This window comes from Erpetoichthys calabaricus, chromosome 16, assembly GCF_900747795.2.
Source record: "Erpetoichthys calabaricus chromosome 16, fErpCal1.3, whole genome shotgun sequence".
In the NCBI taxonomy this organism is placed as follows: Eukaryota; Metazoa; Chordata; class Cladistia; order Polypteriformes; family Polypteridae; genus Erpetoichthys; species Erpetoichthys calabaricus.
In genome coordinates, this window is record NC_041409.2 from 18,870,999 (window position 1) to 18,885,663 (window position 14,665).

The 14,665-nt window shown below is 39.8% G+C and overlaps 1 protein-coding gene across 4 annotated transcripts in view; it reads right to left on the bottom strand.

Annotated features, from left to right (window-relative positions):
* The window catches only part of daam1a (dishevelled associated activator of morphogenesis 1a), a 354,302-nt gene that overhangs the window by 13,297 nt on the left and 326,340 nt on the right, over positions 1 to 14,665 (bottom strand). For all 4 annotated transcript variants that reach the window (XM_051919792.1, XM_028821962.2, XM_028821963.2 and 1 more), the window contains 2 exons: positions 10,939 to 10,999; positions 5,851 to 5,982 (listed from right to left, as the gene is read on the bottom strand). In XM_051919792.1, the coding sequence (XP_051775752.1) occupies positions 5,851 to 5,982; positions 10,939 to 10,999 (193 nt within the window). The remainder of the gene's footprint in view (positions 1 to 5,850; positions 5,983 to 10,938; positions 11,000 to 14,665) is intronic.

Below are 14,665 nucleotides of genomic sequence, written 5' to 3' on the forward strand. Positions count from 1 at the left end.
CTACTATTCCACAATCTGAATCAGGCCATGGAATCAGTTCTTTTTCAGAACCTTGAGAAAAAGAACCAGATTGGTAAGGAGACAGGGGGGTTAGGGATTCAATTCGTACCACTGGCCCACCATTTACTTCTACTTGCACTCAGGCCATTTGAAGTGGCTGGTTTCATGGAGCCTAGAGCACCCTGGAAATGCATAAATGTACACACTTCCTTCATGGCCTAGAGAATGTGTTTGTGCTTCAGATAAAGACAGTTCCTTTTAAACGTCCAATGCTTATTTCTTCAACACATGAAGAAGTTTCAGTTTTCGAATCTGAAAACAAACAGCAACTGAAAGCCGCTGCAGTAAAGGCCTGGCAGAGCTTTAAAAAGGAGGAAACCCAACATCTGGTGATGTTCATGAGTTCAAGACTTCAGGCTGTCATTGCCAGCAAAGGGTTTTCAACCAAGTATTAGAAATGAACATTTTATTTCCAGTTATTTAATTTGTCCAATTACTTTTGAGCCCCTGAAATGAAGGGATTGTGTTCAAAAAATGCTTTAGTTGCCTCACATTTTTATGCAATCATTTTGTTCACCCCACTGGATTAAAGCTGAAAGTCTGCACTTCAACTGCATCTGAGTTGTTTCATTTAAAATTCATTGTGGTAATGTACAGAACCAAAATTAGAAAAAAGTTGTCTCTGTCCAAATATTTATGGACCTAACTGTATACCATTTAAGACTTATGAAGGCCACTGTTCTCTTGGGAACCTTCAGCGCTGCAGAATTTTTGTGGCCTTCCCCAGATCAGTGCCCTGACAAAATCCTGTCCCTAAACTCTGCAGGCAATTCCTTTGACCTCATGCTTTGGTTTTTGCTGTGATACACACTGTCATCTGCAAGACCTTCTACAGACAGGTATGTTTCCTTCCTAATCATGTCCAATCAAATGACACCAAACCAGGTGTAGAAACATATCATTGACAATCGACAGAATAGGATGCACCTGAGTAAGATTTCAAGTGCCATATAAAAGGGTCTGAATGCTTACGGTAATGTGATCTTGAGTTTTTTTTTTTTTTTAACTTACATTTGCAAAAAGTCCTAAAATCCTGCTCTTGCTTTGTCATTCTGGGGTATTGAGTGTTACTTGATGAGGGGGGCAAAAATTGATTTAAGCACAAGGCTGCAACAAAACAAAATGTGAAAAAAGTGAAGGAGTCTCAATATTTTCAGAAGGTAACGTATTTACTGAATTACTTAAGTTAATGTTTAAAAATATGCAAGACTGGATAAACCATACTTAACACTAAAATGAAACTTGTTACCAAGAGCTTGTAACCACAGTGAGGAAAACCAGACTTCTTTTTTCCCAGCATGTTATTGCTTCCTGAAGCTGAGAAACAGCCTTCACAGTGACCAAATAAACTCTTTAAAACGTCCGTCCATCATCTGACCAAATTAATTAAAATCAGAGTAGCAACATCGAGTACAAAGTGTTCTTTAAAGTGAGGACTTATCAGGAGGAGTACACTGAATGGCATTCGCTTCAGCCGTACACTTGACATCCTTTTTTGGAAGGATGGCTGAAACAACAGACTTGTTTCCTATAGCAGTGCGTGCTTGCTTGTTCAAATTTATTACCACGAGTACAAAGTAAAACCATAAAGTAAATTCGGAGAGCACATCCCAAATTCTTTCTTAATACGCTCACAGACATATAAACCCCCTCTTAGCAAAAAAAAAAAACAAAAAATTGCCAATCTGTGATATGGACTGGGTTATCATTTTTATGCAGATGACACTCAACTCTATTTCAATGTTAAAAGTTGGAACTTCATCAGAGCTCTCTCAGCTCACAACCTGCCTCAGTGAAATTAATACCTGGATGGAGCAGAACTATTTAAAATTAAATTGCAACAAAACTGAACTCCTGAAAACTGGGACAAAAGTGCAACTTAATAAAATGAGCTCCTTCCCAGTCCATCTTGGCGGTGATCTCATCAGACCTGCCTCTACTGTAAAGAATCTTGGTGTCATTTTTGATTCCTCCCTTTCTTATTCCGCCCACATAAATCACATTAAGAAACTTTCTTACTTTCACCTCCTTAACATATCCCGTGTTCGCTCCTTCCTCTCCTTTTCTAATGCTGAGAAACTTGTCCATGCTTTTATCACATCCCGCATCGATTATTGTAACTTGCTGCTGGCAGGTGCCCATCTAATCTTATATCACAGCTCCAGCTTATTCAAAAGTTGGGTGCAAGAGTCCTTACACAGACCAGCAGCAGCGAGCACATCACACCCATCATGCTTTGCCTTCACTGGCTCCCTGTGTCTTACAGAATCGAATATAAAATCCTACTAATAACCTACAAAGCCTTAAACGACCTTACATCAGTGACCTTCTCCATCACTATGTGCCTGTCCGCCCATTAAGGTCCTCTGATTCTGCCAATCTTGTTGTGCCCCACACTAATCTACACTCCATGGGTGACAGCAGGGCCTTCAGCTGTATAGCGCCCAGACTCTGGAATGACCTACCGAAATTAATCAGGTCAGCCGACTCCATGAATTCTTTTAAAAAACAACTCAAAACTCATCTGTTCAGGAAGGCTTTTAGTTCTACTTGACTTTATTACCTTTCTCTCAGTTTACTTCTCTGTCAAGATGCCAACGTAACCTGTATGTGTGTGCGAGACCGTCAATGATGTTGTCTGTTAGGCTTTTTTCTCTGAATTTACTGTCGTAATCTTCTTTATTTATTTATCTGGTTTGTACAATGCTATATACTGTATACGCTGCCGTTCTATTTTAAACTCTGTGAAGTGCCTTGCGCATGGTAAAGGCACTATATAAATAAAATGTATTATTATTATTATTATAAAATATTTATTATAGCAAAGCTAGACTCTAGCATATTTTATATATGGGTATGGTATTCAAAGAATTATTTAACAGCATCATTTTTCCTCACTCGGTGAAAGAGTTAGATTTTGCTTTGCTGCAATGAGTAATTATCAATAGAGATAAACAGTACTTGCATATTTTAATTTTTTTTCCCTGACAATCTTAGTTTTCAAGCTAATGAAAGGATTACTGGTGTTGAGATCAGGGTGGAAAGGTTTATTCCATTGTAGGAGAACAATCGGTTCAGACATTTTACAGGGAAGAAAGATGGGGTTTCAAGGTAAGGCAGCTATACTCAGTAATCATGGCGACGTGCTGCCTGTTGATCAGTAAGTGCAAACAAGAATTTCACTGTACTCTGTACACGTGACATTACTGGCCTTATAAACAAACAATAGTTTCAGCGAGTGGGAAAATACTGTGATTGTTTTAATCACTGACAGAGGGTATAGTGATTTTACTCATATTGGTAATTTGAACATGTGGAATGGAACTAACTGCATTAATAATATCCAGCTAGACGTTCTTCAACATACAGTGCATCCGGAAAGTATTCACAGCGCATCACTTTTTCCACCTTTTGTTATGTTACAGCCTTATTCCATAATGGATTAAATTAATTTTTTTCCTCAGAATTCTACACACAACACCCCATAATGACAACAAGAAAAAAGTTTACTTGAGGTTTTTGCAAATTTATTAAAAATAAAAAAACTGAGCAATCTCATGTACATAAGTATTCACAGCCTTTGCTCAATACTTTGTTGATGCACCTTTGGCAGCAATTACAGCCTCAAGTCTTGTTGAATATGATGCCACAAGCTTGGCACACCTATCCTTGGCCAGTTTCGCCCATTCCTCTTTGCAGCACATCTCAAGCTCCATCAGGTTGGATGGGAAGCGTCGGTGCACGGCCATTTTAAGATCTCTCCAGAGATGTTCAATCAGATTCCAGTCTGGGCTCTGGCTGGGCCACTCAAGGACATTCACAGAGTTGTCCTGAAGCCACTCCTTTGATATCTTGGCTGTGTGCTTAGGGTCGTTGTCCTGCTGAAAGATGAACCGTCGCCCCAGTCTGAGGTCAAGAGCGCTCTGGAGCAGGTTTTCATCCAGGATGTCTCTGTACATTGCTGCAGTCATCTTTCCCTTTATCCTGACTAGTCTCCCAGTTGCTGCAGCTGAAAAACATCCCCACAGCATGATGCTGCCACCACCATGCTTCACTGTAGGGATGGTATTGGCCTGGTGATGAGCGGTGCCTGGTTTCCTCCAAACATGACGCCTGGCATTCACACCAAAGAGTTCAATCTTTGTCTCATCAGACCAGAGAATTTTCTTTCTCATGGCCTGAGAGTCCTTCAGGTGCCTTTTGGCAAACTCCAGGCGGGCTGCCATGTGCCTTTTACTAAGGAGTGGCTTCCGTCTGGCCACTCTACCATACAGGCCTGATTGGTGGATTGCTGCAGAGATGGTTGTCCTCCTGGAAGGTTCTCCTCTCTCCACAGAGGACCTCTGGAGCTCTGACAGAGTGACCATCGGGTTCTTGGTCACCACCCTGACTAAGGCCCTTCTCCCCCGATCGCTCAGTTTAGATGGCTGGCCAGCTCTAGGAAGAGTCCTGGTGGTTTCGAACTTCTACTACTTTTGGATGATGGAGGCCACTGTGCTCATTGGGACCTTCAAAGGAGCAGAAATTTTTCTGTAACCTTCCCCAGATTTGTGCCTCGAGACAATCCTGTCTCGGAGGTCTACAGACAATTCCTTTGACTTCATGCTTGGTTTGTGCTCTGAGTGGGACCTTATATAGACAGGTGTGTGCCTTTCCAAATCATGTCCAGTCAACTGAGTTTACCACAAGTGGACTTCAATGAAGCTGCAGAAACATCTCAAGGATGATCAGGGGAAACAGGATGCACCTGAGCTCAATTTTGAGCTTCACGGCAAAGGCTGTGAATACTTAATTACATGTGCTTTCTCAATTTTTTAATTTTTTATAAATTTGCAAGAATCTCAAGTAAACTTTTTTCACGTTGTCATTACGGGGTGTTGTGTGTAGAATTCTGAGGAAAAAAATGAATTTAATCCATTTTGGAATAAGGCTGTAACATAACAAAATGTGGAAAAAGTGATGCACTGTGAATACTTTCCGGATGCACTGTATTGGCGATTTAAAGGACAGCATTTTTATTGCAAGTCTCTGTAAATGGTGGGGCCGGTTTTAGACACTGGGAATTACCAAGCTTTGAGATTTTAGCATCAGCTGAAAGAGTTGCATAAAAATCCAGAACACTCAAAAAAAAAAAAAAAAGATGACCCACAGTTCTGCATACTAAAAGTACAATCCATCCAAAAAAGAAAATTATTGGATTTGTTACCTCACACTGTTCTCAGTGATTAGATTTTTATGGATTTCAGAAATACTGGGCTTCATTGAGGACCCAAGGAACTCATTTTTCTGGAAGCTAATTATTTATTTATTAAGTATTTATTATACATGTTGTGAGGGGCCTGAAGTGCGACACAGTAAGCTTAAGGCTTTGACTTCCAATCCTGATGTTGTGGGTTCAAACCCTGCAACTGACACTGTGTGACCATGAGCAAGTCACTTCACTTGCCTGTACGCCCTAATGAGTAAAACAACAAAAGAAATTATCTATTTTATCTCATATGTTGCAAGTCTCCTTGGATAAAGGCACTAGCCAAATAAGTAAATGATAATTTATTTAACAATATTTCATCAAAAAATTACAAGTGTTTGGGACGCTGTGAACATATGACTGGGATACATGACATTTCAGTTATGCAACATGAGAAACATAACATGTTTTAATGGACTGTCCCCATTGAACCTCACTGTAAAAGTTATTTTGTTGTTTTTATTTTGTTCATTTTAGGGGGTAGCATCTCTTTTAAGGGATGAGTGGGCAATCATCCAATAAATAATGAAAACAGAACGTACCAGCTCCTTGGCTTCGGACAGGGAGTCTTCCACATCCGAAAAGCTAAAACTTGCCACGGTGATGAACTGGCTAACCACGGACACAAACTTGTCTCCAGATTGCTGGGTTTGACCCTTCTGGTATTCCAGCTCCTGTAAGACACGTATGAAAAGAAAATGGCTAAGGAAAAGGCAGCAAAATTACACTCCAGGTGAGCTGTTAATAAGAAAGCAGGACATGAAGATCAGCAAAGTCTTAGCAAAGTATACAGCTGGGTTAAGGCCATCCAGCCAATGCTGACTGTAGACTAGAAAGTGGATATATTTGCCGCCATCCCAAACAGTCTAGTCCTACATGATCTTTACCTTAATACTAATCTGTTAACCCCATGTGCAGAAAAAGAATTTACAAAAACAAGCAAAAAATAAGGCCAAGGTACATGATCAATCTGTTACCCACATTGCTTTTGCCAGGTTAGCATTGCAGTGAGCAGGTAAAAAGATTTAAAAATACAGTATATGTATTACTACATCAAAAAACAATACAACTGCCCTTGTTAAATGCTGGCTTTGAAGTGGAGTTGATGTTTTTAGTAACAGACACAAGTACAGAACGGTTTAACACAAAACGGACACACTGGGTGATTTTTGTATCTCTGACTGACTTCACAGCAGATCTTTGAACAACAGGAGGAATCCAAAAGAAATCAACACAAAGAACATGAAAAAGGAGAACAGCATTCCTGCTGCAAGTCCACACTGAACCACCCCAGGACATCCAAGAGCCACGAGGCAGAGATACAAGCCGGCATGCCAAACCTTGTGTGCTCAGGCTTCATTGTGAAAAGTATAAAGGCAGATTGCTAGACTGAAGGAATACCAGGCTAATATAAAGTTGCAAATGTTCTTAAATTTAGTGAGAAATACGTATTACTTACATTACCACATTCATTTTCATACATTGTTGTACTTACAGTGTTTTTGGCAAGTGATCTTTTAATTAAATCATTTTTATTATTGACCACAGCAAGCTAAATATGAATTATTTTTTTAAGCTCTTTGTTAAGTTTAAGGTTGTGGACAGCCTATGCCTATTCTGGCAGCACTGAAATAAAAGTGAAAATCAAACCAGGGCACCCACTTGCTCATGCTAGACCAAAATGTACTCACCAATGGAACTTCCATTCACCCGTTTGTGAGGTGGGCAGGAAAACACAGTGTTTGGAGAGAAACACTCAAAGACATTCACTGCTAAAACTGACTATAAGGCTATAAGAAGAAAACTGCCCAGTTTTAGAGAATGCATCCTTTTAAAAAGGTGCATTTTAACTAGGCACTGTATAACATGCATACCTGTCTGCTTAGAACACAGTACCCTGAAGAAAAATAAAGACCATTAAAAACCTCTGCACCTTAAAGATATTAATACAAAGCCCTATGTTGCCTTTTCATATTGAAATAAATGATTATCATGAGCATTGACTGTGACATTCAGAATGGCCTCCTAAGAAAGAACTCAACATACAATCATATGAAAACTTTTGGGAACCCCTCTTAGCCTGCATAATAATTGACTTTCAACCAGAAAGATAACAGTGGTACTGTATGTCTTTCATTTCCTAGGAACATCTGAGTACTGCGGTGTTTTCCGAACAAAGACTTTTAGTGAAGCAGTATTTAGATGTATGAAATTAAATCGAATGTGAAAAACTGGCTGTGCAAAAATTTGGGTCCCCTTGTAATTGTGCTGATTTGAGTGCCTGTCACTGCTCAATGCTGATTACTTGCAACACCAAATTGGTTGGATGAGCTCGTTAAGCCTTGAACTTCATAGACAGGTGTGTCCAATCATGAGATATAAAGGTATTTAAGGTGGTCAATTACAAGTTGTGCTTCCCTTTGACTCTCCTCTGAAGAGTGACAGCATGGGATCCTCAAAGCAACTCTCAAAAGATCTGAAAACAAAGATTGTTGAGTCTCATGGTTTAGGGAAAGGCTACAAAAAGCTATCTCAGAGGTTTAAACTGTCAGTTTCAACTGTAAGGAATGTCATCAGGAAATGGAAGGCCACAGGCACAGTTGCTGTTAAACCCAGCAGGTCTGGCAGGCCAAGAAAAATACATGAGCGGCATATGCACAGGATTGTGAGAATGGTGACAGACAACCCACAGATCACCTCCAAAGACCTGCAAGAACATCTTGCTGCAGATGGTGTATCTGTACATCGTTCTACAATTCAGCGCAATTTGCACAAAGAACATCTGTATGGCAGGGTGATGAGAAAGAAGCCCTTTCTGCACTCACGCCACAAACAGAGTCGCTTGTTGTATGCAAATGCTCATTTAGACAAGCCAGATTCATTTTGGAACAAAGTGCTTTGGACCGATGAGAAAAAAATTGAGTTATTTGGTCATAACAAAAAGCACTTTGCATGGCAGAAGAAGAATACCGCATTCCAAGAAAAACACCTGCTACCTACTGTCAAATTTGGTGGAGGTTCCATCATGCTGTGGAGCTGTTTGGCTAGTTCAGGGACTGGGGCCCTTGTTAAATTCGAGGGTCGTATGAATTCAACCCAATATCAACAAATTCTTCATGATAATGTTCAAGCATCAGTCACAAAGTTGAAGTTACGCAGGGGTTGGATTTTCCAACAAGACAATGACCCAAAACAAAGTTCGAAATCTACAAAGGCATTCATGCGGAGGGAGAAGTACAATGTTCTGGAATGGCCGTCACAGTCCCCTGACTTGAATATCATCGAAAATCTGTGGGATGATTTGAAGCAGGCTGTCCATGCTCGGCAGCCATCAAATTTAACTGGAGAGATTTTGCATGGAAGAATGGTCAACAATACCTCCATCCAGAATCCAGACACTCATCAAAAGCTATAGGAGGACAACGTCCAGAGGCTGTTATATTTGCAAAAGGAGGCTCAACTAAGTATTGATGTCATATCTCTGTTGGGGTTTCCCAAATTTATACACCTGTCTAATTTCGTTATGATGCATATTGCATATTTTCTGTTAATCCAATAAACTTAATGTCACTGCTGAAATACTACTGTTTCCATAAGGCATGTTATATATTAAAGTTGCTACTTTGAAAGTTCAGCCAATGATAAACAAAAATCCAAAGAATTAAGAGGGCTTCCCAAACTTTTTCATATGACTGTATTCCTGGTTTTTCTTATTTGGTTTTTCTATGAGCTGCTAGAGAGCTGCAAAGCTACTGCATCTTTGGGTTTACTTTCTTCAAACTTCTAAGGAACTGGCTAGGCCAGCATTTTGCCCTCAGCACCTCCTATCAGTATCTGTTGCCTAGTGAAGCTATTCATGCTGCAGTCATATGATGTGTGGGTGGCCGAAGAAATTAAGGTGGGAGCCTGCCCTGAGCATTTTGCTGAGGCTTTGGGCCTCATGAAGGCCTCCAGACAAGCACTTTCTTTTTTATTACTTAATCCAGCATCACGTGACATGACGTGTAGTTGGAACTTCACAACTGCATTGTTGATCTTGTTACATGACTAGTTATCACAAGGGATGACAAATTAAATGACTCAATGACATTTCCAAAGTATGCAAGCTCACCCTTTTTCCTGACAGCCAATGACGTGTTGCCGTTCATAGCCGGTGCAGTATAAATACTTTCCAGGCATGGCAAGTCCGGTTGCAATCTCAGCCTTTTTTTTTTTTTTTTTTTAATTATTTTTGCACTCTATCTTGATATGGAAAACACAAGATATCAGACAGATGAGCCTCTCTTCTGTATCCCAGGTTCAAGTCACCAGTTTTCCATATTTCTTGTAGTTTCATTATATGCATTGTACTACAGCGTGAGTGCTCATTGGTTGTGGGCTCTCACATGCACAAAGCCCGCCCATAGGATTCAAGAAACTTGTCTGATTTTGTGTAAATGACTATTGGGCTGACTGAACTGAGTTACCGAGGATGGCACAATACATGACTAAAGGCCACGGGAAGAGCGCTGCAACTGCCTCCGACCCCTTAAGATAGCATAAGTGAAAATGTTGTATAATGTGACAAGGTCTTTGATGTTTAGTGTTTTAGTCTGTTCTTTTTTATTATTCTGCTTCCATCTAGTGTTCTGTTCTACGTTGTATGTTGCTGTTTTGTGTCTTTCGACCTCTAACCTTACTAACCCATAATATATTTTCTAACTAAACTCTTACAGCTTTGAAGCTGTCCTTTGCTTGCCCTGATCTGCACACCAACCAGCATTACTTTACAGGGTGGCACACCAGATTATCCGTCTCAGTAGATGAAAGTGCGACAGGCTGAGTAACTGTGTCACTCAGGGAGTAGTTTTATAAACACTGTAGTTTTCCCGATTTGACAATGTAGTACTAACCGGCATGACAGACATTTATTTTTTTATTTACACAAGCTGAGAATAAAACACACACAAAAAAATAAAAGAATGAGTACTAAATTGACCTTATGGAAGATGGGGTGCCTATGTACTGTGTTGTGTTTTTCAGCCAGATGCTAATTTAAAAATCCTTTTAAGGAAAATTCTTGACAAATCAGATTTCACAACACCCCACAGTAGAAAGCATACAAAAAACACAAATCAGGCTGTTAAATTCACATATGTTAACCACAGTGCTGAAACAGAGGCTGCAGTCCATTATCTTAACACTCAGGCTTGGAACGAACCTATGTGATACCTTAAAAAGACATAACGCACATCAATCTTTTCAAAAAACAGCAGCACAGAAGAGTCTGCCACTCTTCTGTATGCAGCTTTCATTGCTAGATATATGTGCGCAGGAATAGTTTGTGGAATTCCTTAAACCGATAATGCACTTTGAGGCCCAGTATGGATAACGGCCTTAAGTACACATCAGGAAGGAAGAAGGAAAGAGATCTGAAAAGCAACTCCCCCAACACTCCCTCAACCTCCACTTTCAAGGAAATCAGACAAAAGTGGCACCAGCTTGGGGTTTGACGCCCTGACTTCCTTCCCATCAAACACTTTGTCTTTTTTTTTTTTTTTTTTTTTTTACTTTATACAATGAAATGAACAGAAACAGTATGAGGGTGGCTGACAGAAGGTTGAAAGTCTAGAAACAATGATCTTTCTTACAGTTTCCACATTTTTCAGGCCGCTGCGCAGGTTGTTAATTTCCTTTTCCAGTTCAATAATGCTGAAAGATAAAATAATGAAATCATTAGGTTTGGGATTTATTACAAAAGCACAACAATGTACTATACAGCAGCCTGAGAAACAGCTATATGCCATCAATTTTTTTTTTTTATTTGAACCAAAATTTCCAAAGCTTGTGGTGAAAAGTCAAGCAAAATGACACCTTTTATTGGCTAACTAAAAAGATTATACAATATGGAAGCTTTCAAGGCCACTCAGGCCCCTTCTTCAGGCAAGATGTTGCCTCGAAAGTTTGCATATTGTAATCTTTTTAGTTAGCCAATAAAAGGTGCCATTTTGCTTAACTTTTCACTACATTCATAATGGCAAATAGGTGCCACACCCTAGTACTACAAAGCTTGTGGTGAAATGTGTAGCCTCATACTGCTCAAGTAACTAAGAGTTAAATATTTAACACAATTGCCAATTTTCAAAGCCCATAAATTAGATGATAGATAGATAGATAGGAAAGACACTATATAATATATACATATGAAAAAGACAGACAGACAGACAGACAGACAGACAGACAGACAGACAGACAGATAGATAGATAGATAGATAGATAGATAGATAGATAGATAGATAGATAGATAGATAGATAGATAGATAGATAGATAGATAGATACTTTATTAATCCCAAGGGGATTATACAGACAGACAATAACTTTGATAATGTTAACGTTTACCCCCCGGGGTGGAATTGAAGAGTCCCATAGTGTGAGGGAGGAATAATCTTCTTAGTCTGTCAGTGGAGCAGGACGGTGACAGCAGTCTGTCGCTGAAGCTGCTCCTCTGTCTGGAGATGATCTTGTTCAGTGGATTCTCCATGATTGACAGGAGTCTGCTCAGCGCCCGTCGCTCTGCCACAGATGTCAAGCTGTCCAGCTCTGTGCCTACAATAGAGCCTGCCTTCCTCACCAGTTTGTCCAGGCGTGAGACATCCCTCTTCTTTATGCTATTACCCACATGCTTTCGGTACTACATGGATGTTTGTGATCCCAAGAAAATCAAACTATCTGCTATAAGAAGCATCATATGAAACAGACTGAATGACCGAGTCTATTTTCAATGTTATATAACGGACATTGTGATCAGAAAGGGTCATGGATTTTCAAATCTCTGCTGTATTTGATGATTACAGAGTTCCAAAAACCATCCGTGTTATGCTGCTCGAGAATTCAGCGTGGTGGTTCCTGGTAGTCAGCCAAATCTAGAACTGAATCCTATGGCAGTTATTGGTAAAGCATTCGGTAAGAAACATTTTAATTTCAGGTTTAGTATCAGGCGCAGGGGAAGAAAAAACCAGCCATACACGGGAGACCAACCCATCTAAGAGCTCAATAACACACACTTGCACGGGACCAAATTAGCACTGCTAATTCAGACACAGCTTTGGGAAATGGGAGGAAAACCTAACTATGCAGAGAAAAACCCCTGCAGACATGGAGAGGAGATGGTGCAGACTCCAAGACCCTAGACCTGTGAATGAATCCAGAAGCCTAGATGAGTGAGGCAGTAACTGTAATCACCAAGCCATTTTGCTGCTCTTCACTAAAAAGAGATGCCATGTAAAAATGCATGAGAGACTGAATACTTGGAACCATTTTTAATTAAATGCCTAATTAAAGGTAGACTTTTCTAAATCATGGCTAAGAAATGGAAATTGCAGGTGTACGCCTCTGATATACAGTTATGTGAAAAAGTAAATACACCTCATGAAAACTGATGACTTTTTCAACGTATCTGAACAGATAAACATTAATGCAAACAGTGCCTACAGATAAAAGATATATATTTGAACAAATATATTTTTTTTAATTATGGGAATGTATAAACTAACAAAAATGCAGATTTGTCACCTGAAAAAAGCACGTCCACCTCTACATTTATTGCTACTTCACATCTATTACATTAGTATCAGATGTTCCAGATGAGGTGCCATTGAATAGAAGCTCCTCAGGGAGTATGTAGGTGAACCCTGTCTTATTTGAAGCACAGATATCGAGGGTCTAGTGTTCTCCTCACTATTAACGTGTGGTGTGTTATCATGCCAAGATCAAAAGGGCTCTCTAAGACCCTCCAAATGATGTATGTGGATGCCTAGGAGTCTAGCAAGGGATATAAAGAGATTGCCAAATTATTTGAAGTATCACCTACAAGTGACAGATTTCAAACAACTACATCCAGTACTGACCATCCCAGAAACATCAGCCCACGAGCTGACCTTTTTGATACTGAAAGAACCCCAAAATTTAATTCCAGGGTCTGCAGGTAACTCTTGCAAAAGGTGGTGTCAAAATGCACGCATCTACAATCAGAAAAAGAGTTTACAAAGTTGACCTCCATGTGAGGTGTGCCAGGATAAAAACCTATGCTGTCCAAGCAGAACATTAGAACATTTTGTCATTGAACATCTCGTTAAAAACGAAGCATTCTGGAACAATGTGCTCTGGACAGATGAATCAAAGATAGAGTTGACTGGCTACAGTAACAGTTGATATGTATTTGTACAAATTAAAGATAACATTTCAGAAGAAGAACCTCATACCAACAGTGAAGCTTGGAGGTTGAAGTGCTATGGTTTGGGATTTCTTTGCTGCCTCTGGGCTCTGACACCTTGCAGTCAACGTGTCAGCTACGAATTCTACATTATATCAAAGTGTGCTTGAAGAGAATGCATCTGTGTAACTGGAAACGGACCTTTCAACAGGATAAAGATTCCAAAGCACACAAGCAAATCCGGCCAGCAATGGCTCAAAAGGAAGAAAGGGAAAGTTTTGGACTGGCCTAGTCAAAGCCCTTATTTGAGCCCCAAACAGGTAGTACACGCAAGAAATCCCACAAACTTCTTTTTGTATGGAAGAATGGTCAAAAATTTCACAGAGTCGATATCATGAGGAGGAGTGGTGGCTCTGAGGCTAAGGATCTGCGCTGGAATCTAGAAACTTGCTGGTTCAAATCCTGTTACTGCCAGAAGGGATTCTAGTCCATTGGGCCCTTGAGCAAGGCCCTTAACCTTAAAATTGCCTCAGGAGTGCTGTACAATGGCTGACCCTGCACTCTGACCTACCAAAGTCATCTGAAAAGCCAAACCTCACGGATTAATAAAGTGCACCAAATACCAAAAACCAGAGACTGGTGGGCAGTTATGCAAAACACCAACAAAATAAATCATTTGTGCTAAAGGGGACAATACCAGCTTCGGAGGTCAATGAGGCACTTACATCTTCCCCAGTAGGCCATTATATTCATTGATATTTTGGCTGAATACATGATTAGATAAGACTGAAAAGACAATTTTCTTTGCATTTTTATTTATGTATAACATCCTTTATCCGTATGCACTGTTTGCAAAAAGATCTACCACATGCATGTTCAAATATGTTGAAAAAGTCAAAAATTTCCAAGGGGGGGTACTTCCTTTTCTCACATTTTTTTTATCTTGACTATGTGTAACACTGAACTGTTTACTTAGATCAGGCAATCAATGAAAAAGAATTAAAGCGTTTCTCTAGAATCAATCAGTAGACGCAATGCAGAAAATGAACTAATAATAATGATACTGATCACTGAATGGCGCTACTTCAGAACAGAGAGCAATCCGAACATTTACAAAATATCTGAGCACCCAAAGCATCCAGGACATCATTAAGTGAGCATTCCA